The sequence below is a fragment of the Neolamprologus multifasciatus genome, chromosome 10, assembly GCF_963576455.1.
Source record: "Neolamprologus multifasciatus chromosome 10, fNeoMul1.2, whole genome shotgun sequence".
NCBI classification, from domain to species: Eukaryota; Metazoa; Chordata; class Actinopteri; order Cichliformes; family Cichlidae; genus Neolamprologus; species Neolamprologus multifasciatus.
This window is the reverse complement of record NC_140448.1, coordinates 19,795,630-19,820,116: the sequence shown is the minus strand read 5'-3', so window position 1 is coordinate 19,820,116 and position 24,487 is coordinate 19,795,630. Positions and strand designations below refer to the sequence as shown.

The window sequence follows — 24,487 nt, the reverse complement described above, 5'->3', positions numbered from 1 at the left end:
GTCAATCGTCTCAGACCTAAACTGACCGCAGATCAGCCTCCGGGAGCTTCTTCTCTTTAATCTTCCAAGTCTCTTTTTTGCACTAGATCTTCTCCTGTTTCTGTCCCTCTCTTGCCCTGGCCTAGGGAGGGGTTTACTTCAAGGCAGTCATTAACGCCAGAGTCTTATAGGCTATCAGAGAGACACTCATGTAGAGCTTCCAGTTGAGAGACCCCTCGTGTGCTGCCTGTTCACATGCCTGCACTGCATGCCCAAGCAAGCTCTTTTTCTATCACTATCTCTTTCTCTTGTTCTAATAGCTTAATTTCCACCCTATTTCTTTTTTTAATTTTTGTTAATAAATAGAAGTTTCTTTTATTTTTAAATGGCTGTTACTCAGTTAACAGCTCTTGCTGGGCTTCACAATAAATATAAACAGTTTTATGATCTGTAGACTGCGCAGTATAATCGTGTACATCTTCAAAAGCTGCCTCGCTGCTTGGTTTCGTTCCCATTTGGAAGAAGGTTTGGGATGCAGCCACTTGATCCCAAAGAAAGAGAGAAAAAAAAGGAAAAAGAAAGAAAGACTAACGTTGACTTTAAGGACCCATTCATTTTACCTGTCTAACAAAATGTGTTTGTCTGTTTGTGTGTCATCTGTGCTCCCCCTCCCCTTCTTCTTTCTGTTCAAAGTCAACATTAGTTGAGTGTCTTCCTTTTGGATGTTTCTTATCTTGCAGTCACATGACCTGTTGTCTGCCCTCTGTGCCCTGCCTGTCCAATCAGTCGTTGTGCTCAGCTTTCATTTCCAACCAGATCTCATCGTGTGTGTATTTATAAGTGTGTGTGTACATGTACTGTGTGCGTGTGTGTGTATATATATATATACATATATATAGGTGTTTGTATGCGTGTGCATGCGCCCTCCTCCTCTGTTGTCTTTTCTTTGTTTTCCTTTACAGCCACTGCATGAAGTAATGAATGCTTGGGTTTGATTCTTCTTTCTCCCTCCTCCTCCTCTTCCTCTTCTTCCTTCAACACGCCTCTTCCCTTTATTTTTTATTACTATGTGGTTTGTTGGGTTTTTTCTCTTTCTTTTTTTGGTTATTCCCTGATTTATTGTTACATTTGGTTTTATTTTTATTTTGCCTCCCTCCTCCCTCCCCCTATCCCTCCTTCCTTTTTTTGTGACACAGCGAGTTGGGATAGATCAGGGCGACAGCCCCGATCTCACACAGGTCAGTCTACATCTCATCACAATCAGTCAATCAACCAGTCAGTCAACCAGTGTATTAAATCCGTCAAAGTCAGTCCCATAATGCTTCATTCTAAACGCTCCCGTTCCCTACTCACCCTACAGACCTGCCCACACTGCAGCTGCCCCGTCCTCCTCCTCTCTTCTTCACTCTCCTTAACTCCTTCACTTTGTCTCCTTTTCTGTCTGAATCGAGAATAGAGAGGACACATGCAACTAGCCTGAAAGCAGCATTTTCCCCCCTTGACAATTTTTAGTCATGTTTTCCTATCTGAATCCTTGCAGAACAAATTTTACTCTAAGGTAAGATTTTTTTTAAATCAGTTTTTATGCAGCACAGCCACAAAAGTTTTCAGTCTCTCTCTCTCTCTTTTTTCAGATTAATTTTAGATGTCCGTGACTGGGGCATATAATATGTCAGAATTTTTTCTGGCAGTCTTTCAGGCATTTTCCCAGTGTAAATATCAAAGCTTGTCTGTTGACTCAAAGGCTTATCATACAAAAAAAAGTCAGCACAACTTTATGAAATAGGCTTTTGTCCATCTAAGCAGTGTTCACATCACTTTCTGAACAGATTATGTCCCTTTGTATTAGCTGTGGGGAGAGCAGCGAATGGTTTTTGTTAAATAGGTTTCTGCAAATATGACTTGGATAGGTGTACATAATGCCATCATAAGTACTGCATACTATGCTATGGTCCTTGAATACAGCTTATCCTTTTCATTGGATTTTAACAATGTGACAAAAAAAAAAACCTTAAATGGAAAAAAGTTGTTTTTTCTTTTTCTTTTCTACATTTATGTCGTGTTTGTAGTGCTTATGAAGACCTTATATGCCCTTATTCAACAACATAGTGAACCATGCCTTTACTAAGCTCTAGATATGTGTCTGTTTTAATTTTAAACTTTTAGCATATTCTAGATTTCTCTGAAGAAGGATGCCCAGAATTCGCATTTTACTCTCTTTCCCCCTTAAAATAAGTATATGAGAAATCTTTTCTTTGCCTGTTGTGTTTGCCTTGTGTTCTCTGGTGCTGAAATGTAAAGCTCTGGGTGAAAACTGTGGTATCACATGTGGTCCAAATGAAACCATCCATCCTTTTTGTTTTCCAGTAATGAGTGCAGGCCAGCTGTTCGATGTGTATACCTGGTTTTTTCACCAGATGTTTACATTTGACTGAGTTAACTTCCTTGGCTTCCAGCGGGACACAGTTTTGGTGCTTAGCTCCAGTGATTACTTCCTCAGCCAATCAAACCACTAACACATGAATCTTACTGTGGAATCCACAAGTTAACTCTTAAATTTTGGATAGTGATTTTCTTTCTGTGTATGCGTGTGTAAGTGTGTGTGTTTACGAGAGCATTTGTGCACTGCTGGCCTCTGCATGGGCTCGTTAGATGGTTCACAGACGTGTTTGTTGTGTTTCGACTCTGGAGCCCCGTAGCGATGATGCTCTGCTCTGTCCCGACCTGTCAGTCCTGCTGTGGACTCGCTTGCATGATCCAAAGCTAACATGTGCATGCTGGCCAACCAAACCTGATGAAACCAAATGAAAAAAAAAACAGAACAAAGAGCTGTCGTAGAGTAGATAGTGAATTTGAGGGTGATGTCTAAATTTTGCTGCTGCTTTGTGTGTGTGAGAGAGAGATGAAATGAGAAGTGAGGAGAGGAGGGAAAAGCGAGCTAAGTGCCCCAATTTGCCTACTTGCCCATGGTTGTAATCTGCTGAACCCCACCCCCCTCAGGCTCCCAGCTCTCTCCTGGAGGCTCTGGAGCAGCATCTAGCTTCTCTGGAAGGCAGGAAGCTCAAGGACCTCTCCACCGCCAGCAGGTATGATCGGATCACAGACAGGCACCTCAGGCCTGCTGCATCACTCACTTAATGCTACTTTTAAAACTATTATTTCTGCTACAGCTGTTCTTTCCCTTACTGCTACCAGTATTAGCACTACAGCAACCATGGTGTACTGCTGATCTGCCACCATGAATTTTACTACTGCCAGATTTTTACAGTTTCTCTTATAGCCAACATAAAACTTGCATTTTACCTACATGCATCATATGCTGTTGCTTAAATGATACTTACAATCAAATTTTACTCAAAGTTCGTTTCTGATCACTACTTTGAAACATTTCAACCGTGGGTCATGCTGATGGTGCCCAGATAACTAAGTGGGGTCTTTACATGGTGTTGTTAAAAAGTATCAAAGAGTAAAGTAAAAAATATCCCCCAAAAAAGAAAAAGAAATTTAAAGAGACGTGTAAACCCTGTGTGTGTTTGCGGGCGTGTGTCTTACCTTAAGATCCAGCACCTTGTCCAGTGCAGTGTCATCTCTCTCCAGCACGGGGATCTCTCTCAGCCGTATGGAAGACAAGACGGAGGACAACCGACTGCAGCAACACAAGGTGAGTCAAACGGTTTGCACAGTTCATACATACCACATGCCAGAACTATTGCAGGGATTCAACCACAATATGATTGCCTGTGCTTTTAGGTTTTCCAAAGATTAACTGTTCTTTTGTCTTCTATGCTAGTGAAACACTCTGAAATCCGTTCGCGTGTGTGAACCATGTAGACCTCGGTGTCTTAAGACTTTCTGCCCTCCACACTGTTGTTAAAGTTGAATAGACAAGTGCATTAATTCTGCAGTACAGTGAAATACGCTGTCTCTCTGTAGTATACAGAGCTGCACACAGAATAGAAATGAACTCTCAGTCTACATACTGCACTCCTGCAGTGGAGTTTATTCTCAAACAAACCATCCTAGCCTTTCATTCGATATTAACAATTTAAAGGAAGATTAACCCTTGAAATACACACTCACTGGATGCTTTGTTATTTATCTAATAAAATGCTCATTAATGAAACTATTAAACTGGGCAATAATATGACAGCAACTCATTTGCATGAGTTAAAGAATGTAGACATGGTCAAGATAACCTGCTGAAGTTCAAACTAAGCATCAGAATGGGGAAGAAAGGTGAGGAGACTTTGCATGTAGCATGGTTGTTAGTGCCAGACGGGCTGCAATCTACTGGGATTTTCCCACACAACCATCTCTAGGGTTACAGAGAAAATATCCAGCAAGATGCAGTTCTCTGGGAGAAAATGCCTCGTTGATGTCAGAAGAGAATGACCAGACTGCTTCAAACTGATAGGAAGACAACAGTAATTTAAAAAAAAACTCGTTACAACCATGGTATGCAGAAGAGCATAACACACCCAGCTTTGAGGACAACCTTAATCGCTTTTGGACAAAAGAAGATTTGATCTGATCTGGTCTCATAAAACCATGGATCCATCCTGCCTATATGGATGGTTCAGGTTGGTGGTGGTGTAAGGATGTGGGGGATGTTTTCTTGGCATACCCCTTGATACCACTGGGTATTGTTTAAACACCACAGCCTGCCTGAGTATTTATGACTGCAGTGTACCCATCTTTTGATGGTTGTTCCCACCAGCAACTCTAACTGGCTTCTTGAACATGACAATGAGTTCACTGCACTCAAATGGCCTTCGTAGTCACCAGATCTCAATCCAATAGAGCACCTTTGGGATGTGGTGGAACAAGTAATATCACTAGATGTGCAGCTGACAAATCTGCTACCATGTCAACATAGACAAAATCCTTTGAGGAAAATCGCCAGCACCTTGTTGATTCGCTGCTAATAAGGATTAAGGAAGCTCCGAAGGCAAAAAAAAAAAAGAAAAGAGTCTGACATAGTACTAGCAAAGTGAACCTAGTGTGTATTATACTAACCATAATCATCTACATTGTGTTGATGTATTCTGACTAGGAGGACGGTCACAAAGTGATCGACATTCAGACACCTAACGTGTCACCCAGCACCCAATCAGTGGGCAGTGCCAACAGCAGCGGAGGGGCCACAGATCTCTTCTCTAACTCACCTATTGTACCCATCAACAACCAGTGAGTGTATTGTCTGCGCTTATATATAGTTTCTACAAAGAAAAAAAGTGCCTCCTATCTATACTGCTAAAAAAAGTGTTTTTTGTATTAGTTAAATGTCACAAGTCTATTACCTTGATCTTATCCTAATATTTTGTCCAGTTACCCTACGTCTTTAGATAAAAGCCTTTAGCCTTTACATTTTAGAATAAAGTGAGGAAAAAACTGTGCTTTCCACTCCATTTTCCTTCCTGCAGTGTGCCAAACCTGACTAGTGAGCTGTTCACCCTGCAGCCTAACTTCACCCCCATCCAGACCACACACACTGTGCCCAACAACAACAACGCCTGGGGAGGTAGGACTACGCACGCACGTGCACACACGCATGCACATGTACACATAATCATGTTAACGTACAATGAAGCATGAGAGTAAATTCCCACTCACTACCTCACACACACACACACACACACACACACACACACACACACACACAAACAGGCGCACGCTTAAAGCATGTTATGCTTTGACAATGACGGCTAGCTTCTTCATGCTTTTTGACTCATTTCTTCTCTTTTCACGTTACCATGGTTACCCGTGGACATCAGGTGACTTGCTAAAGCCATCCCCACCCACTCAAATTCACAGTCCTGGAGCCCCGTTGCACTCTGGGAAGATGCTGCCCAATGATTTGGACTCATCCTTAGCCAACCTTGTTGGCAGTGAGTACAAAATGTGCAAATTTTCTCTTCACTTTTTCCCTGTTAACCAGTCATGCTGTGTCTCCCTTTCAACTGATGCTATGTTTATTTTTGTTTTATTTCTTCTCCCAGACCTGCAGTTTGGGGGGACGCCAGCTAAAAAGTGAGTGGGTTTGCCTTACATCAAAAGCCGAGCCGCAGGCAGACGACTGCTGTCGGCTCTCTCACGCAGTTCAATGATTTTTGCATCCTCTTTGCACCTGTAAATGCACGTGTTAGATTGTGTGTGTTTTTGTGCATCAGGCCAGAGCTCCAGTGGAGTCAGCTGGTAGAGAAGAAGCCGACGGGTGGTAGTGGCTGGCAATCGAAGACCATGTGCACCAGCACCAACTGGACTCACACCACCCATCCCATGGCACCTGCACCCATGCCCGTTCCTCAAATGGTAAAATAAATGCTACAATTACTTTTTAATTGCCTGCAAGAGTTTGTGCTTGTGTCATCAAGGTCTTGTGGTTGCACTTACAGTCCCTCTGACACTTTTTTTTCCCACTTCTGCTGCTTGATTAGACGTCTTCTCAAGACAGTATGGGTGTGAAGGTTTCTGCTTTATTAACAGTTTCTCCAGTCTCCACTTAGTATGGTTGGTTAATTTGGGATTAAAATATAATTTCACATATACATTTCTGTAAACCAAAGATAGCTATAAGTGGACGAGGGATCCTAGGTGAATTTCTAAATGGATGGGTTTGCTCCAGCGCGCTGGCCAAGAAACTGAAAAGGTTTCTGGCTTCCATGCTGTTTAGTCAGTTGCTTTATCGCTCATTAGTGTTTCCCTACTGGCTGGTAGACTTTACAATGTGATAAGGTAATGAAAACAAAACAGATTTTTCTAGGCGCTTCTGAGTTTTTAAAACTGGAACCCCAAAGCCTCAGCTTTTTTAAGATAATGATAAAAACTGACATTGCGCGCAGTTGGATTTTTCTCACAAAAGTCTTTATAGATGTCTAATAATTGTGGTCATGTGAAAGAGACAAAGTGACCACTGAGAAGATTGGCAGTGAGGCTGTATCCAGCTCTTTCAATGCATCAGTACTTTTGAAGGAGCTCCCAAATGTGTCTGTGCCTTTTGTGCTCCATGCCAATTATCTACACGTCTCTTCAATTCAGTTTGGTTTCATCCTTTTAATTTTGGACTGATTGACCTCTCAACTCAAACTGCTCATTTTCTCGGCAAATGGTTTGGAAAGATGGTGGCACGCCTTGAATGGAAAGTAGATGATTTTAACATGAGGAAAGTGCAAAAAATTCCGCTTTATCTTCTCTGCCTGTTTGGAGAAAGAGAACGGGCATGGCTGTGATTGTGGTATGCGGAACTATTTTAGAGGTCTTTAACTGTTTTTCTTTTCTCTCTTTCCTTTAACTTGACAGAATGGGATGATCTATACTGGCTATGTAAGTTTCTTCAGCCCCCTTTCCTTCGCTCCTCGTTTTGTCCACGACATCCTCCAGAACTGCACTGCTTTGCTTTCTTAATCATTTTCCTTATTGTACTGTCTTAGAACTGTCCTTTTATCCCTTGTGGTGTCATCTCGATTCAATTTTGTTAAACGTTAAAGCTGATTTTGTTTCCCAAGATCTTGTAAAAGCCGAATAAATGGGAATATTTGTTTGGCATAAAAAAACAAAAAATGACTTTCTTTGAGGTACATCTTTGACAGATTAGAAATTAATTGCCCTAACAGAATCAGGGTTAATTTTAATTTATTTCTTTTGGTCACTATTAAAAAGGATTGTGCATTACGCCCCTCCCTGTTTTTCTGTACAGGCTCCAGCACCAGTGGCTTTTCCTATGACGACACCCCAAGTGCCTGTGTATGGAATGGTAAAGAACAACTTCCAGTCTTATCGTGGTCTTGCAGTCAGAGATTTTTAATTTATCCAATAAATAGTGTTTATTTTTATTCTTTTGTCTCGGTTCACGTTGCTCCGTTTACTGCCCACCTCTTTCGCTCCCTCATACTCTTCTCCTTCCCTGCCTGCTCTCACCTGTGCTCTGAGAAGCTCCCTCCTCAGATGAATCATCAGATGGGGGGCGTTCCCATGATGCCCCCACAGCATGTCATGTATAACCAGCCTGTCCTGAGACCCACCAATCCTTTTGGACCCATCCCAGGAACACAGGTAACATCAGCCCTCACAAAAACAAGCAGAAATGTTAATGAACATGCCAGAGAGCGTGGGGACAAGAGCATAGCATATGGGCACTAATGCGATCATCTCAAGTTGTGCAATGGTAGTACGCAGTTGTGTTGCACAAAGACACAAGTTTAGTAGTTTTGCCTCTGTACACCACCACAGTGGATTTCAAATCAACCAATCATGATGTGATTGAAGTGTAGACTTTCAGCTTTGATTCAAGGGGTTTAACAGAAAAATTTGACAAACTTTTTTAGGAATTACAGCAATTTTTATAGATATTCTCACATTTTCAGAGGCTTCGCATTAATTGGACAGTTTACTGTTTCATGACCGGTTATGCCTATTTCTTTGTTCTTGGACAAGCTTTGAAGACACAATATCTGAAGTGTTGATTTTTCACTACACTTTAAATATGAGGCCCAAGGAGATGTCAGTGCAAGTGAGGGACATCATCATTAGGCTTAACCCCCCCCCCCCCCCCCCCCCAAAAAAAAAAAATAATAAAAAAAATAAAGCAATCAGAGAGACGGCAAAAACCTGGTACATTTTTAAAAACCATGAATTCACCAGTTTAGCAACAACAAAACACCTGAAAGACTATTGAAGATTAGTAAACAGAATTATAGACAGAATTATAATGATTATAATCATATCCATGGTTAAGAAAAACTTCAGAATCTAAATGTGTTAACAACACTTAGGTGTTGGACATAGGTGCATCACTGTCAAGGTCTATAATCAAGCGATGGCTTCATGAATGGAAATATAGAGTTTTTGCAAAAAGGTGTAAACCACTGGTTACACTCAAAAACAGGAAGGCCACATTAGACTATGTCAGAAAAAGAGCCTCCACAGTTATGAAAGAAATATTTCGACAGGTGAAACCGAGATGAGCTGGCTACCAATGGAATCAGGTCACTAGTGTTTAGTGATGATGTAACTGCAGATAGAAGTAGTAGCATGAATTCTAAAGTGCACATAGCTATACTTTCTCTATACTCTCTCAGATTGCAGATCTGACTTCCCAGTGCAAATGATCCATAGCATACTGCAAGAGCCACCCAAGAGTTTCTCAATGCAAAGAAATGGGAAATTCCTCAACAGTGAAGTCAGTCACCAATGAAGTATATCCTATATATACACAGCATCCCAGCTGTTTTGTGGCTACATCGATGTAGTTAAACAAGCAGGCTGGGGCCGCTGGTTAGCTTGGCATAAAGTCTAGAAATGTAGGGGAACAGCAAATCGGACTTCAAATTATCCAGCAAGTAATGCCCCCACAATCCCACAACTTGGCATCAAATAAGAGAGAAAATGTTAAGTGATTTTCTTTAGGGTTATTGGTGTGCTGTTTTTTTTTCTTTGTTTGTATTTTTTTTTTACTTTTGTTTCTGCTCTTAATGCTAAGGTAAGCTATCCAACTTCTGAAGAAGTATCAGTGTTCACATGCAAATCACATGTCAGAAAATAAGTGCAGTTGTCAAGCTGTGCATTCCTTTGTAAACCATAAATCAAACATGCAGCTTGTCTGGGTGCTTTTTCTGTATTTTTCTTTCTCCTTACACTTGACCAATTACAGATAATCTGACACCACGCAGAGCAATTTTGAAAGCAGTCACAATACAGTGGGGGAAAAAAAACTGCCTTGTTGAAGCAGCAGCAGCAATGCTATTACAAACATGACCAATAAAAAAACAAAATGTTTAGTAGGTAATAAGGAGGGTGTGTGGATGGAGAAACTGCCCAAACAAAATCATCTGCAAATATTGGACAGCTCTAACATTTATGGTTTTCAGTGCGTAGCTTCTGAGAAAAGCAGATTATTGAAGCAGAAACAGATAAAAGAGAAAACTGGGAAGTAATAGGAGCTATTTAAATGATTTCAGCACATTAACGGGCTGCATTGCACATCTTAAACCGATGTGTACCAGCACAGAAACAACACGGGCAGAATATTGCTTTGGTACAAACACTGAATCTGTGCCTCTTCAAGTCCTCGGGAATAACAGAGGCCACTCGTTCATAGCTGTTTCTCTAGGGGTGATTAGCAATGTTCAAGTAGTGGCTCCATCAAGAATCTCAATGATGAGTCATGTTGTCAGGTAATTTAAAAATTGACCAAGAAGCGTGAAAAAAACAAAAAAGTTCACTGCGAGCAATCATCAGCTGCAAAGGTTACAAGACTCACAGGAGCACAAACGATCAAGTATATTTTGACCAATTATTCAAAACACAACAGAGTAATATAATTGTTTACTGAACAATCACCGCTCCAAGGTGCTGTTTTCTTGGCACTGCGGCAGCTAATACGCTTGTCAATAGATGCCTGAACACTTGATGAGCTGTTTTGTTGAACTAAATTACTCTTGCATGTCTCTCACCCCCCCACCACCCCGTCTTCTGCAGATGCACTTCATGTAGGGGATGATGTTGTAACCATGGCAGCAAAGCTGGGAGAGAGAAGGCGAGAGGAAAGAGACAGAGAGAAAGAGTCAGCAGCGAACGCAAATCCAGAACCAAAATCCAGCGCAGGGGAAAGAAAGAAGAGGGCAGAGAGGAAGAAAAAGGGGAGGGGAGGGGAGAGGACGAAGGAGAGAGGAGGACCAGAGGATGGATAGAAGATGAAACGCTGATGTCAGTTTTCATGTCACCTGACCCTCTAATCTCCTCTCCTCTCTCCGTGTGGCTACTGATCTCTCTGTCTTTGAATCTATAGTGCTGGGGCACCAGAGGCTCTGCATTAGTCCCATTCATCCTCTGCTTGATTTGCCAGTTCAAATGGCAATTACGACCTGTGATGACACTATGAGGACTGACAGCTCGCTGGAAGTGCAGAAGCTCTTTTGCCATTTCCCCTCACCCCATCATACTGATAATTTCCTGTATAAAGGCTTACCCGCATCTCTCTCCATCCCTCAGCTGAATCAAACTTGGAGGACATGCGTCTCTTTCTCTGATTGGATCGTTTGCTGGCACTTTACTCTATGTGACCTTTGCCAAGGGTGTATTTCTGTGTAGGTGATTTTTAGCATCTTGTTCCGATTGGTTCCCGGTAACGTGTCATCCATCCATCACCCGATGTCAGAAGTTATTGATTTGAATGCGTGCGTGTGTGTTCGTGTGTCTGCGCGTGCGAGCGTGTGTTCCTTTTTCTACATTTCAGCGTGCTGCATCCACGCATCCATTTGAGTCTTTTTATGAGCTCCATTTGTTCTTAATTGCCAATTTCACAGAGAGAATCGGGCGTAAAACAATTGGCACGCTTGTGTGATTGTGGATGGACGTGGAGCTGTGTAGGGTGTGCTACAGCGTGTGTTTCTCTTTTGGTACCTGATGTCATTAATGTGTTGCCAGGTACCAACATGTTACTGCACTGGAATTAACTGATGAAAGCACTGAGCCAGACCCAGGCATCACATTTGGATGTAAACAAACCTCCGCTACTTGGGGACGTGATGTACACACTGTGTTTCGTTTCGTTTTTTGGGGGGTTTTGCCCTCTTCTACAGGCGTGCAATATCATGCAATCTCATTATACACCCATTTGTAGCCCGGTTAGAAGCCTTTTTCTGCTGTAGTGTCAGAGTTCCTGTATGTCCACATGAGATTTCTGTACAGAATACTGTGGATTTTTTTTTCTCGTTTTCTAAGCTGTTCTGTTAACAACTGAACTGCTCTAAAAGTTGTGAAAAATGCACTGAGAGCCACACAGGAGGTGAGTTGACATTAGGTGAATTTCAATCTAGCAATCAGTAATGGTCGAACTCCCAGCTGTATGATATCCTCCCTGTCCTGAGCATTTGTCCTGTCCAAAATTAGTCTCCTGTCAAGTCCTTATCACCCCCACCCTACCCACCCCAAAAAATAATAAAATTAAGAAAAAAATGGATGAGGGTAGAAGTCTCACCTCCACTGGGAGGATTTAAAGAGAGACACTGAGAAGCGAGTTATTAATGTAGAGTGGAACGTTTATGGACAGGACAGCTAAAGGTCAGTCTGGAGCGTCAAGTGAACGACAGCAGTGGAAAGCAGCTGAGGGTAATGTCTGTCGATCACGGCCCGAGCAAAGCCCGCAGCGACGGCGCACAGATTAATTCGGACAGCCAGAGACAGGGAGGCTCTAATGAGACATTAAATGTTAATGTGGATTTTCTAGGAGATCCAAGGTCGAGTTAGACTCACAGTCAGATGATATATATAAAAATATATATAGCACAAACCTTCAAAGAGGGGACAATGCTCTGCTGCACAAAAACCTAAAATCATTGCTGGGATGTACAGTCGAAAGGGGCAATAATCAATTGGGTATGAAGTCGTTTTTTTTATTGGTTGTGTCCGTTCTATGTACGTGTACTGTATGTGTGTTTGTGTTCACATGCCTTCCCATAGAGATAAACAGGGTCATGTTCCTCGGTTAGAGGTTACACATCTCTATCGAGCTGGTAGCTTGTACTAACTTAGCAATGAGTGTTATTGTGACCGTGTCTGTACAACATCACATCATTTTAAGGTGGCTCTAGGTTCACTCATCTGCTGCAAAACGCAAAAAACAGGGGGGGAAGAAACCCCCGAGTCATCAGATGTGGAATCTGTCAAAGTGAGTCTGTAGCAAACTTCTCCAAAGAGCTGGAAGTGCACAGGCTGGTGATTTCTAACAACAACAACAAAAAAAGAATCGCAACTGTAACTGCTGGCTATGTAAAAACCAGTCTCACTGCAGCTACAACTCTACTACCAGCAGAGAGAGATTTGTGCTAGGAATCATTGGGCAGGCAGATGTTCTCTTCGAGGTTTCACTTTTGAATGAACATTAATGTAAGAGGTCAGCTGAGATTTGGGTATTTCCTTCGGGAAAATGTCGCGCCATTACTCCTTGTTGCAGTTATTTGTCGTTCTCCGTCAGATGAATGAGCTTTTCATTGTGCACTTCACTCCCACCAACAGAGCTCGATCCATCCTGGGCCAACCTCTGACTGTTACTGTGTCCTCTGTATATAGGTAATGCTGTTCATGTGTTTTTAGACGTGCTCTCTCTCTCTGTAAAGTGATCGAAGCCCCATTGGATGACGTACTGTACGTGGGACAATTTATTGCTGTATCTGTGTTTGAATGGTTGTACTTTGAAGGTGTCATCATCCAGGGATGGGCGGGGTGGGTTAGGGTTGATGTTTGTGATGTTTGTGTCCATCTCGAGGAGTAAGGGTGGGGTCGGGAGGGCTGGGGTTTATGGGGGTAAACTATCACAACTGGTCTATACCAAGAGTGTCTTCATCAAGGAAGTGGACAGGACAGGGTCTGTCCTCTTCAAAACAGGAACATTTTTTGCACCAAAGTCATCATCAAAGCGCAGCTTCTTCTTATTCAAAGTCACTACGGATGGATGATATCAGAACTCAAAGGAATTTTTTTGTTCTTTTATTTTTAGAGACAAAGAAACTGTCTTTTTTTTGCATGATTAAGTGTCGTCTTTTTATTGGCTTGTGTGCCCGGTAAAAGCATGACCATTGTGTGAACTCTCACTTACCGGTGTGTTTGGAAAACGTTAAGGAAATTTCTCCATGAGATTTTTTACTTACCTCTTGACATGAACACTCATTGACATTCATAAATCAACTGTTTTACAATGTAGGGGTCCGTAACTGTTTGAAGGCTGCCTCGCATGCAGAAATGCAACTTGCAAGTAACCCATCAAACTTCAAACACAGTTACCATATCTGCATCTCTGTAAAACATCATGGATGTCAATGTCGATTATCACCTAGCTAGCTAGACATTGCAGTCTTGTAAAATCGCTCTTTATTAAAGCGTTGCTATTTTCAATACGTGTGTTTGAATGCTTGCTCCTTTTTCATACTATGCCAGCAGCATCATGAGAGGTCGTGATTGAAAGTCCAAGTACTGTAATACGTGTTTGGTCTGGTCCACATCGTGTGGTGTTCTTTGTGTTTGCCCAGTCTTGTCCTGTCTGTTGTCATAAACTAGACTTATCAGTTCTTAGTCACACCCTAAAGCACAGACCGGTTTCCTCTTAAGCCAGTCTTAAGTCCATGAGATGCTTCAAGTGTGTTTTGAACAATTTTGGAAAACTAGGACCAGAAATGTACAGATGTAGGGGTTGGGATTTGAGATCAATGGCATCATTTTCAGCCCAACTGTGTTAGTGCAGATGGGTAAATTAAGAATCTGTAGCATTACCCACATCTCTTGGTCATGTCTCTTTTTTCCCCTTCTAAGAATAGTTTATTAATATTAGATTCTTCCTCACATTCCCTCTACCTTGCTATGGTAGATTAAGGGACACAGCATGAAGCCTTTGAGGCAAACTAATTGTAGTATTTTATCTGTGGTGGGACTTTCTAAAGCCCAATGAAATAAGGTTTGAAAGGCAAAGCTTTAGGAGAAAATTATTTGCTGTGACATCTTACCTTTCCATACAATAAAAAGAAGAACCTCCACTTTCAGTGTACACATTTACCTACACTCTAATGGTGCACATTGGATTTGGAAGGTTAACACAATGTTTCAAAAGTGGATGCTTATATTAAACATGGGTTTCATAAAAATGAAGTGAGTGGCCAAGTCCCCCCACCTCTCTTAGATTGGAATAGTCACACAGACAATATCCATGCAATAATTGCAAGAAAATTCTTTTTTTTCCTGAAACTGGAATGTTTATTGAACCTTCTGACAATTTTTTAAAAATCAATTTGCATTTGAGTTCGTATAATTTCTGTCCAATTTATTGCGCCATTTCATTCAGCTTTTTCAGGGAAAAACCCCCAAAAAAACCCCACACTGATTCAGAAGTCACAAAAACCCATGTATCAAATAGGCATTATAGGGTTAATCTGGTCATTGCAGGAACAGTACCAAATTGCTGTTCAAACCATCTGTTTGGAAAGGACAGCCAATCAGAATAAGACAGCTTTAAAAGGAAATGAGCTAAAAAGGTTTGTTTTAGACACAGGATGGACTGAGAGGCTTGAACTGAACTGCGAATTGTGCTAAGCTACCCTAGAAAAGAATGAATATACAGAAATGAAAAATAAACACTATGGGTCACCTTTAAAGAGTATGTTTAACAATGGGCATTGCCCAGAATGGAAAATTCCCCAATTAAATTATTTACTGACTGCACACTCAACACGAAACAAGTGTTTGTATTCATTAGTGAAGCTACTTCATAAACTAATCTGGCTGATGGAGGCATTTGTTACCAGAGTAGAAACTGCTGCATATCCATACCATTATTCCAATGAATGGTGCATGATGTCTCTGCAGTTTCCCCTTCACTGTTCCACCTTTGCCCATTTACGTACACAGGCCTACTCCTCGTGTTACCTCAGTATATTTGTGTATACTGCTTTCACTACACCCATGCAGTACTGTAGTGTCCATTTGTAAACTTAATTGCTGTTGAGGGCATGAAACTCAGTGAGTATCCATGAAAAGGTCTTGTTTGCAGGTGGAAGTCCGATACCTTCAACTACTTCTTTTGTATATTAAAAACGACTCAATTATCAGGTTTGGATTGTTATCAGAGTATTGGTTTTTATTTGAAAAAGCATAGATTGATGTTTTTGGGAAAAAACTGAATAAAATGTCATCTGATGCTGAGCCCTGAAAGTTTAAATGGCAAAACTCGCCAAGCTTTCTGCATCTTCAAATATTCACACAGAGATTGTTTCATTCAGTTGAAATTCATTTTATTGATAATTAAACATTTGAAAGAACATAGGACAAAATGTAATTTAAAACAACATGGTCGCATCCGTGTTCATCGTCATTCATACAAGTTGAATGCGGCATCAAAAATCGTTTTCAGACGGGGGGAGTCGAGCGTTGAACCAGCAACCGATCCTGAGCCAGGTTATTCAACTCTGAAGTGGAGGCCCTACCACTGTGCTCTTACGCAAGGCACTTAACCCCCGAAGAGGCCGCAGGGGCGCTTTTAGAAAAACTAAGACAACCCATTGATCTAAATGTCCCCGACTCTGGCTGTGGTGCTCTTCGGTGATAGGCTGAAACAGGACGTACTTACAACAACATGCCTGCTGCAGAGTGTGTTCAGATTTAGACTAAAGGTGGCACAGATGTCCTTAAAAACTTGTGTGAGAGTGGTCACATTAGGAGCAGGAATGTATGAGCAGAGAAAACTTGTTGAGGGGAGGAGGGAGGGGAAATGTAAGGATTTGAACAGGAAAATAAAAAAAAAAAAAGAAAAGAAAAAAAAAAAAGATCTCCCATAAAAAAAAAGAAAAAAAGAGAAAAAAAAAAAAACCCAAAACCCCAAACAAACATTAATAAGAAGAGAAAAAAGATGGGTGAGTTGTTTCAAAAAATAAAAAATAAAAAAATTCCAAAATCCGGACAAATCTGAATCCCTGAAGGCAAGTGAGGAGTAAGAAGTATGGACACAGGAGCATCTGTACGGCGTGTGTGTGCTGGTGAGTGTATAGGCGTGTTTCGGGGAGGGGTCTGAGTGTGTGGTCTGAGTGTTTACCTTAGTGGGGAGACCCCCCATCGTCCACAGCAGTTTCAGGCCTAACGCTGCTTTTTTCCCCATTCCACGCTACAGCTGCGTGTGCCGTACGTCCAGGGCAAGGGCTCAGTTTGGCTCCCTCCCACTCTAGCTGCAATAATCAGCAAGAGGAAGAAGGTGGCTGGAGCAGCAGCAACAACAAGGCAAGCAACTAACAGTTCACATGGAGAAGGTGGAATAATGTGGAAATGTAGAGAGGCTATGTGTCACTGAAAATTAATCGCAGCACTATCAGTTCACGTGCTGAATGAGAAGTAATGCGAGTAGCTAATGTGTGGTACAATCACATCGGAGCAACTATTGAGAGTCATGAAATGCAAGAAGAATCAGGTGTGCATTAGTATTTTTTGCACTGCATCGCACGTGTTGTCTGTTATAAATTATATGAACTAACCCAGTTATAAGGTGAAAGTTGTCTAGGTGTGATTTGGATGCTGAGAAAGCCCGTGTGTGCTTCTGGTGAGATCAGAAGAGAAAAGGAAAGGTCTTCGTGCCTTCTCACTTCTGCCCGGGAAAAATCAGTGGCCTCTACAAAATCCAAAACGACTTTCGCATCACCAGCAGCACTGAGAACATCACCTGAAGTCTGCTCGGCTTAAAACCCTTCGATACACGCACAGTTGCTTTCTCTTTTTACTTCACTCGCCAATGCCACTACAACTCACTATCACTCACTACATGCCATAAGCACAACTGTAATCCCTCCCTGCCATACAAACCGGCTGCCTCTTTTTACGAGTCTGGTACAACTGAACTGTCCAACTACACCAGGTCTCCAACTGTTTAGAAAGAAATACAATCACTATGGTTTTTATTAACAGTCAATATTCCTACCAAATGTTGGTTGGCATCTTTTTAAATATTTACATTTGTACCAAATTGTAGATTTTCTCTCTGTCTAAATCACCACAGCTATCCGTGAGACCAAAGGTATGACAGCAGCTGATGAGACTCCCAACACAATGGAAACTAATGGAAGATGTCAAAAAAACAAAAACTAAAAAGGAAAGAAAAATTAAAAGTTGAATTTTAATTGCTCAAATTCTATTAGCTCCATTGGCCATGCATCGCTTGCCGACATTCCTCCTGGCTCTTATAAATTCACATATATACAAAACCAACAAAAAAAACCCAAAACTATTGAACAACTGAATGCTGCTTATAATCAGAGAAAAATGTGGATGCATTGAACACAAAACTGAGAGAGAAAGAACTAAGTGTGAATAACTACTAAATTACGTGAAGACTCTGTTCTGATGTTTAAAGGCAAAACCAACCTTTAAAGCAAAAACTGACAGGACATATTCAGTTCGTGAGGTTGGAACATATTTTTGTTTGCACAGACCTCAAGATTTACAGAAAGCCAAGAGGGGAAGAAAAGGTAGGTAAATTATAATCATCTACCTCAACTGAAATCATGCACTCTTGTGGGTCTACTCTGCTTTAATCGATACTGCCCAAAATAGCAAAACTATGAAACATCAAGCAGGTTATTCACACACTGCTTACATCCATCAAAAAACAGTCCAACTCTTGTATGTTAGGAGGATGATCTAGAAATTTACCTCAAAGTCACTCCTCTCACCCTGCAAACGAGTAAGCTCAGGAAATGTTTTCATGTGAACAGCCCCCATTCTTTTATTTTTTTAAGACTACACCGTCAGCAAAACCCCTTTCAGACACAGCAATCTCACTAGGTCTACCTAGTAAGACTTACAGATTTCTTTCAATATGGTGCATGTCTGGATGCATGCTGTCACATGTGCGTCAAAAACAATAATCAAGTGTATGTGTTTGCTTTATTCAGTCCAGAAGACAGGATGATGTCTCTGAGCTTGTGTGGGAGAAGCAGCTCAGTCGGCAGCCCACACACTCAAAATCAGAGAAACCCTGCTGGTACTGACGATGAAGGAGAGAACAAATGTTCTCAAGTGAAACTACATCTACAGAGTGATGCTTACAATGCCCAGTGACACCAGTGAGATAGGTCTTTTGATCTATTGAAAGCTGTTTGTGTGCCTGAACGAAGCCGTGAGAAGAATTCATGTAAAATCCAAGTGCTGTCAATCTACAAGACTGATGTTTTCTATCCCATGTCTGAAAGGGGCTTAAGTGAAACCGGCCTGATACATTATTTGAGATGCCATCTGGTCAATTTAACAACACATTTTCAATCTGTACAGGATCAAATTTCCTCAGTAAATGAAACAATCAATTTGATTAACCACTCAAACTTCCTTTTACCTCAGCTCTGCTTTCCATCTTCAAACACCATATTACATGTAGAGGTTGCGCGTCTGATCAAAACAGGTTTATTGTTACGAAAGCATCGCTACAAATGACTTCAGACTAAGCCTCGTTACATACTCTACAAAAGCTACAACAAATATGCAAGCACAACTGTTTGTACTTTGTTATTGTTGGAGATGTGCTGAGTCAACTTTGTGTTCTTCATAGCAGACTGCAGTTTGAGGTGCTGTCTAACTGAACAACATTATACAAAGAGATGTTTCTTCAACACCCTGACAGATATATAAAGGGGACAAAATTATAGAAACAATTAGTATAAAGCAATACAGCTCAACAGCACATTAAATTGCAGCCAACCCAAAGTTGGCCGTCATGAATGAACATCATGGGCCTGTAGAGAAATTAGTGTTTTATAAAAACAATAACAAAGCCATACAGTCCCAGTTGGACAGGATATGTTTCCATGGATAAAACCGGTTTATAATTTACTTATCTGTACTTTGTATTTTTTGTCTGCAATATACGATGATGTAAAGAGTTGCCAGACTGCACATTTCATGCAGCAACAATCTTTTATGTAGAGTACATAAAAGGGCTTCGCCTGACACCCAACAGAAAGCTCTTCTGAAGTGACAAAAACCCACCTTCTGAGTCCGACCTTGTTTGAGGCAAAATTTAAGCTTTAACATTCAACAAGGAACCAGCTGTGCCTCTATATCACATCTAACAGGAACTATAAATGCTTAACAGCACTCCAGTATCAGCTGCCTCCCTCATCTCCACTACTCCAGAGACCTTGCTAGCTCATAATCATCCACTTAACTGAGTAATCATCCATTGAGAGACTAGTTGGTCAAGATGGAGAAACAGGGGAAAATCACAACCTTGCCCACTCTCTCGTTTTTCGCCTTTAAACTGTCCCTTATGTATGCTCGCCCACGTACACACACAAACACATACACGCGCACACACACAATCACACATCTGCCATGTGTAAGGAGCGTGTCGGAAGGGGGTGGGACTATCGATAAGGGGGTTCTGGCGTGTGGTAAGGGTAATCGTGGCGCGGGGGCATGGGTTGCCCGTGTGCGGGTGTCTGCTCATACGGTGTGGAGGTGGAGTAGCTTCCCGCTCCGTAAGCTCCCGATGAATCATATGCTCCCGGTGCCCCGTAGCCTCCAGATGTGTCATAGCCCGCTGAGGCGTCGTAGCTTCCAGACGAGGCATCGTAGCTCCCGGATGAAGCGTCGTAGCTCCCCGATGAGGCGTCATAACTTCCCGAAGTGTCGTACGTTCCTGGTGCTGCATAGGAATCCGATGCGGCATATGTCGGGAGTGCTGTATATGTCCCTGGTGGTGCAGGGGTTGTGGTGGAAGCAGGTGCCTGTGTGGTTGCCGGTGGAGGCGGAGGTGGTGGTGGAGGATTGGTGTAGGCATACTGGAGGTACTGGTACTGTTGCTGGTACTGTTGATACTGTTGGTACTGATGCATTTGTTGGTAGTATTCTGTATATGACCTTGAGTCAAAATTAGAGTTGAAGAAAAGGTAAGAAATAAGCAGGGAAAAAAAGGGCACACAAATCTCAATAATATGACCATGTTATATTATCATAAACTGGTTTAAGCTTAATTTTCTTCTACACTATCTGCTGTTTAAATGTTATGTGTACCTCGCAACAGGATCCGCTCCTTCAGGAGTTGTGGTGGTGGCAGCGACGGGGTCTTCAGGTGCTCCAGGTGGTGTTGGAAGCAGGGCACGTCGTTTGGGGCGTATCTGAGCAAATGAACCTGGAACAGGGTCAGGGAGGAGAGGAGCTCGATTTCCTCGTATTGGGCTGCGGTCCCGCTCATTATCTGAAGGTGCTGCCTTTCTCCCTGCCTGCTGCTCTGCCAGAACCTTGAATCATAAAAACAAAACAAAACACACAAACAGATAAGATGACCGTTTCTGAAACACAATAATAGACACACAAGCACACAAGACATTTTTACTCCAAAGTTAACAGACCTTCTGTCCCTCCTGAAAGAACTTGGCTCTCGCTGCTTCGAAAAGTGTTGTTGGATCTGGTACAGTCTGGGGCTCCACCTCTTCCTCAACTGCGGCTGCTGCAGAATTGTGATTTGCCAGCTCATGAAACACCTGGTCAGCTACGGATCCATACACTTGGCTGGCAAGAGCTCCATATATGACTCCATCTGCACCTTTAGAACTGGTGATCCCTTTCAGAGCAGCATAGGTGGGGTCAAAGGATGTGGTGTTGTAGAAAGAGTTATGGACACTTTGTTGAACCTGCAACAAAAGAAAATTCTTAAATCTAGTCCGTCTAAACTCTATGGTGCAATACAGGGAGTTCAAATTAAAGTTCATAAAAGGCTTGACTGAAAATAAAGTTTCCTAAAAAGTTGTGATATTCATTACTTTGAAAAACAAAGAGCAGAAGGCTTTCAAATGGCGGTGGACATCCTGGTGGGGAATATGCTTACTTGTATGGGTAATCCAGCTGCAGCAGCTGCAGCTGCAGCAAGCACAGCTGCTTGACTCTGATGATGCTCTAGTGACGGAGGCGGTCGTGGAAGAAGACCCTCTCTGCCACCTGCTGAAAACATGATTACAACATAAGCTGCATTTCATTTCTTGGAAAACAAATTGCCCTTTCATCATCACCTGCTGTTACAGCACCTGCGGGGTTAGCTGAATTTCCGGCTGTCATAATCTGGTTTATCAGAGGTTGGGCTTTGGACAGCTCTACAGCCAACTGACGCCCCTTGAACATGGTCCCATTGAGTGCCTCAATAGCAGCCAAGGCTTCCTCCTTCCTCTCCATATGCACGAATGCATAGCCGACATTTGAGCATAACCTTGCTGTAGTTTACAGGAAAGAGAAAGGTCAACATTAGTCTGAGGCTGATTTTTACAATAAAATGTGTGCATCCCATATTTTATGTCACATCAACTTGAAAGATTGGACCACGATGCAAACAGAAAAGTCACCTGCTCAGAGTTTAAAGTCCCCAAATCTGTTCTTATTCAAACCAGCTCAAGTTAATTAAATCCTGACGCAAATTTCTCTCACACACAATCTTTACAGATTACAAGGCTTTATACGTTACCTTTGACTTTATCACAGTCTAAAACTCTTCCGAAGGTTGAGAACAGCCCATGCAAGTCATCTGCTGAACATGTAGCGCTGAGGTTCCCCACAAACACTTTAGTGGAGTTGGGTGGGCGTGCTCGTGACTCTTCGACTACCAGGGGTCTGCCTCGGTACTCTTTGCCATCAAGATGTCGTATCGCCCTGTTAACATAAGAACAGCTAAATCATAAACACATTCAAAACCACAGATGAGACTATCAGTAATAACATTTAACTGCAATATACGGTCACTGCCTACTTCCCTAAGCACACCTATTCAAAGGCTCATTAATGCAAATATCCAATCAGCTAGTCACATGGCAACAACTCAATGCATTTACATATGTAGTCTTGGTGAAAACTACCTGCTGAGGTTCAAACTGAGCATCGGAATGAGTAAGAACGGCAATTTCACTTTGAATATGGAACACCAAGTTCCTGCTATCCAAGACCAGGAAACTGGTGCTACAATTTGCACAGGCTCGCCAAAATTGGACAATAGACTGGACAAAAACTGCCTGGTCTCATGATTGAGTCAACATTCATATGGTAAATATTTATTCTGAATGTGACCATCAGTTCACTGTACTTAAATGTCCTTCAGTCACTAGATCTTGACCCAAAATAGCACCCTTGGGATGTGCTGGAAGAGCAGACTCACATTATAGGTGTGCAGGCAGGACAAATCTGCAGTGACCAGATGATTTCACATCAATATGAACCAAAATCTTTGATGAGACCCTGTTGAATCTATACCATGAAGAATTAATGGAGTTCTTTATGGAAGAGATCAAATACCAGCATAACAAATACTGCTGCAGCCTCTCCTTGTTTTACTAACTGCACTTTAATAGGAACTAAACAGCTACTGTAATTAGTCAGACCACAACAGTGTTTGGTGAGAGAATGGTCCTGTTCCTGTTTTGTTTTTTTTTTTACCCCCAGTACCTTAAAGTTTTTCAGATACTGCAGCCTGTTGCTTCTTTCATACCTTTATAAACTTTGTTAATTTTATTGTTTGACCTAGGTCTTCCAATTTCTAATAATAATGAAAGAGACAATTCTTGTATCTGAACTGTTTGTCTTCACTCAGACATTTTTTTAAGGTGTCTGCAAACTGTAAACTATTGCATGTGTTTTAGGCTTCTACTGTATTAGACTAGTATTAAGCAGGAAAGTGAAGCTAAGCAAATGGTCAAATTAAGCTGCTATGCATGGATTTTGGGATTTATAATTAGTCATTAATTTTAAACAGTCAAAGCACTGGAAAGGTCAAATATATGTATATACTTGTTACTTTTAAGCTTTAATTTATATTGTATAACTCATTGATATGATTGTTGTACTGTAACAAATATGTAGCTCCCAGAGTGGACTCATTTCTGTGTAGTTGTTTTAACACTATAACAAAAACATCATTTATTACAATGCAGATAGTGCCTACCAACTGTATCATTTAAGAGGTTCAGAATATGTACTACAATACCAAAAATCAAATTGTGAGAGAGAATGACATGTCATGTAGACTAAATCTGACTAAACTCTCAAACATTAAAACTAAAGACATTTCAATTTATTTAACTAAAGTCTAGTTTATGACATGTTTTTAAAAAACGTTTAGTTTTACTTAAGTATAATAACCTTGATGATAAAATAAATGAACATTTCTGGTTTTGGAATAGATAGAATCTATCTATCATATGATGTTCCTAACTCACAATAGGATTTTGAAGGCCACTATGCACATTAGTGCAACTGGTCAGAACAAAGTTAAGTAAAGAGACACAGAGCAATGTACGGCAGATGTCTGTGCAATACTCTATTTAAGAGTCTGCTGATAAGCCATAATTATTTTGGGGGTTAGCTTTACTTTACTACACATACTGAACATCACTAATGCAAATGTTGCATTTCTGACGAATGTTTAAAAACGACAAAGCAGGACTACTTTAAATGACTAAATACAATGAACTCAGTCTGCTCTTATACTTTGAGAAAAGAATGTATGTTTTCATGTAAACTAGATGACTCCTTTTGACATGATTTCCGAGATGTACAACAGCATTTAGGAAAGCAAAACACTAATTATATCTAATAACAGTGATGGCCGGTGTAACAATTATACCTGTCTGCTGCCCCCTCTCCCTTCAGGGTAACGAAAGCATACTGTCTCAGCAACGAGCAGGTGTTGATCTCGCCATATGGACCAAAGAGCTTGTTCAGTTCTTCGTGCGTAGCATCTATAGGAAGGTTCCCTACAAACAACTTCACGTTCTCACCGCTCATCTCTGTAAAAACCAGGCATCTGCAAGAGAACAAACATGATGCGGGGAACATACGGTCATGTGTGATACTCTGAGCAACGGCAACAGGCTAGCTAGACGATTAGAAGATCTCAACAGGAAATTTGCTGTCTTGAAAAAAATCTCGAAAGGCCTATCAAAGCTGATTGATTCCCCCCCACACACACACACTATTTGGCGTTATTACCAGGCGTTTTTTTTTTTTATAG

The 24,487-nt window shown here is 41.4% G+C and overlaps 2 protein-coding genes across 10 annotated transcripts in view; one reads left to right on the top strand and one right to left on the bottom strand.

Moving 5' to 3' along the window:
* Positions 1-16,286, top strand: part of LOC146510160 (phosphatidylinositol-binding clathrin assembly protein-like) — a 29,981-nt gene extending 13,695 nt beyond the window's left edge. The window contains exons 8-19 of one of the 5 annotated variants that reach the window (XM_085175763.1): positions 1,176-1,217; positions 2,980-3,065; positions 3,577-3,640; positions 5,033-5,166; positions 5,403-5,500; positions 5,754-5,867; positions 5,979-6,009; positions 6,150-6,291; positions 7,279-7,302; positions 7,676-7,732; positions 7,912-8,031; positions 10,456-16,286. In XM_085175763.1, the coding sequence (XP_085031889.1) occupies positions 1,176-1,217; positions 2,980-3,065; positions 3,577-3,640; positions 5,033-5,166; positions 5,403-5,500; positions 5,754-5,867; positions 5,979-6,009; positions 6,150-6,291; positions 7,279-7,302; positions 7,676-7,732; positions 7,912-8,031; positions 10,456-10,470 (927 nt within the window). In that variant the 3' untranslated portion in view covers positions 10,471-16,286. Of the gene's footprint in view, positions 1-1,175; positions 1,218-2,979; positions 3,066-3,537; positions 3,641-5,032; positions 5,167-5,402; positions 5,501-5,753; positions 5,868-5,978; positions 6,010-6,149; positions 6,292-7,278; positions 7,303-7,675; positions 7,733-7,911; positions 8,032-10,455 lie in introns of all 5 variants that reach the window. The other 4 variants (XM_085175761.1, XM_085175765.1, XM_085175764.1 and 1 more) reach the window with 4 other exon arrangements.
* Positions 15,731-24,261, bottom strand: rbm14a (RNA binding motif protein 14a). Of its 5 annotated transcripts, XM_085175771.1 has the most exons (8): positions 24,101-24,261; positions 21,953-22,137; positions 21,507-21,704; positions 21,326-21,438; positions 20,850-21,131; positions 20,512-20,738; positions 19,948-20,358; positions 15,731-16,682 (listed from the first exon to the last, which is right to left on the bottom strand). In XM_085175771.1, exons 1-8 carry the CDS (start codon positions 24,259-24,261, stop codon positions 16,679-16,681), a joined length of 1,581 nt encoding a protein of 526 aa, XP_085031897.1. In that variant the 3' UTR covers positions 15,731-16,678. The 5 variants fall into 5 exon arrangements, with proteins under 5 accessions (XP_085031897.1, XP_085031892.1, XP_085031893.1 ...); XM_085175766.1 differs by having other exon boundaries at positions 15,731-20,358; XM_085175767.1 differs by having other exon boundaries at positions 15,731-20,358; positions 21,326-21,435.
* Between the last annotated feature and the right edge of the window lie 226 nt (positions 24,262-24,487).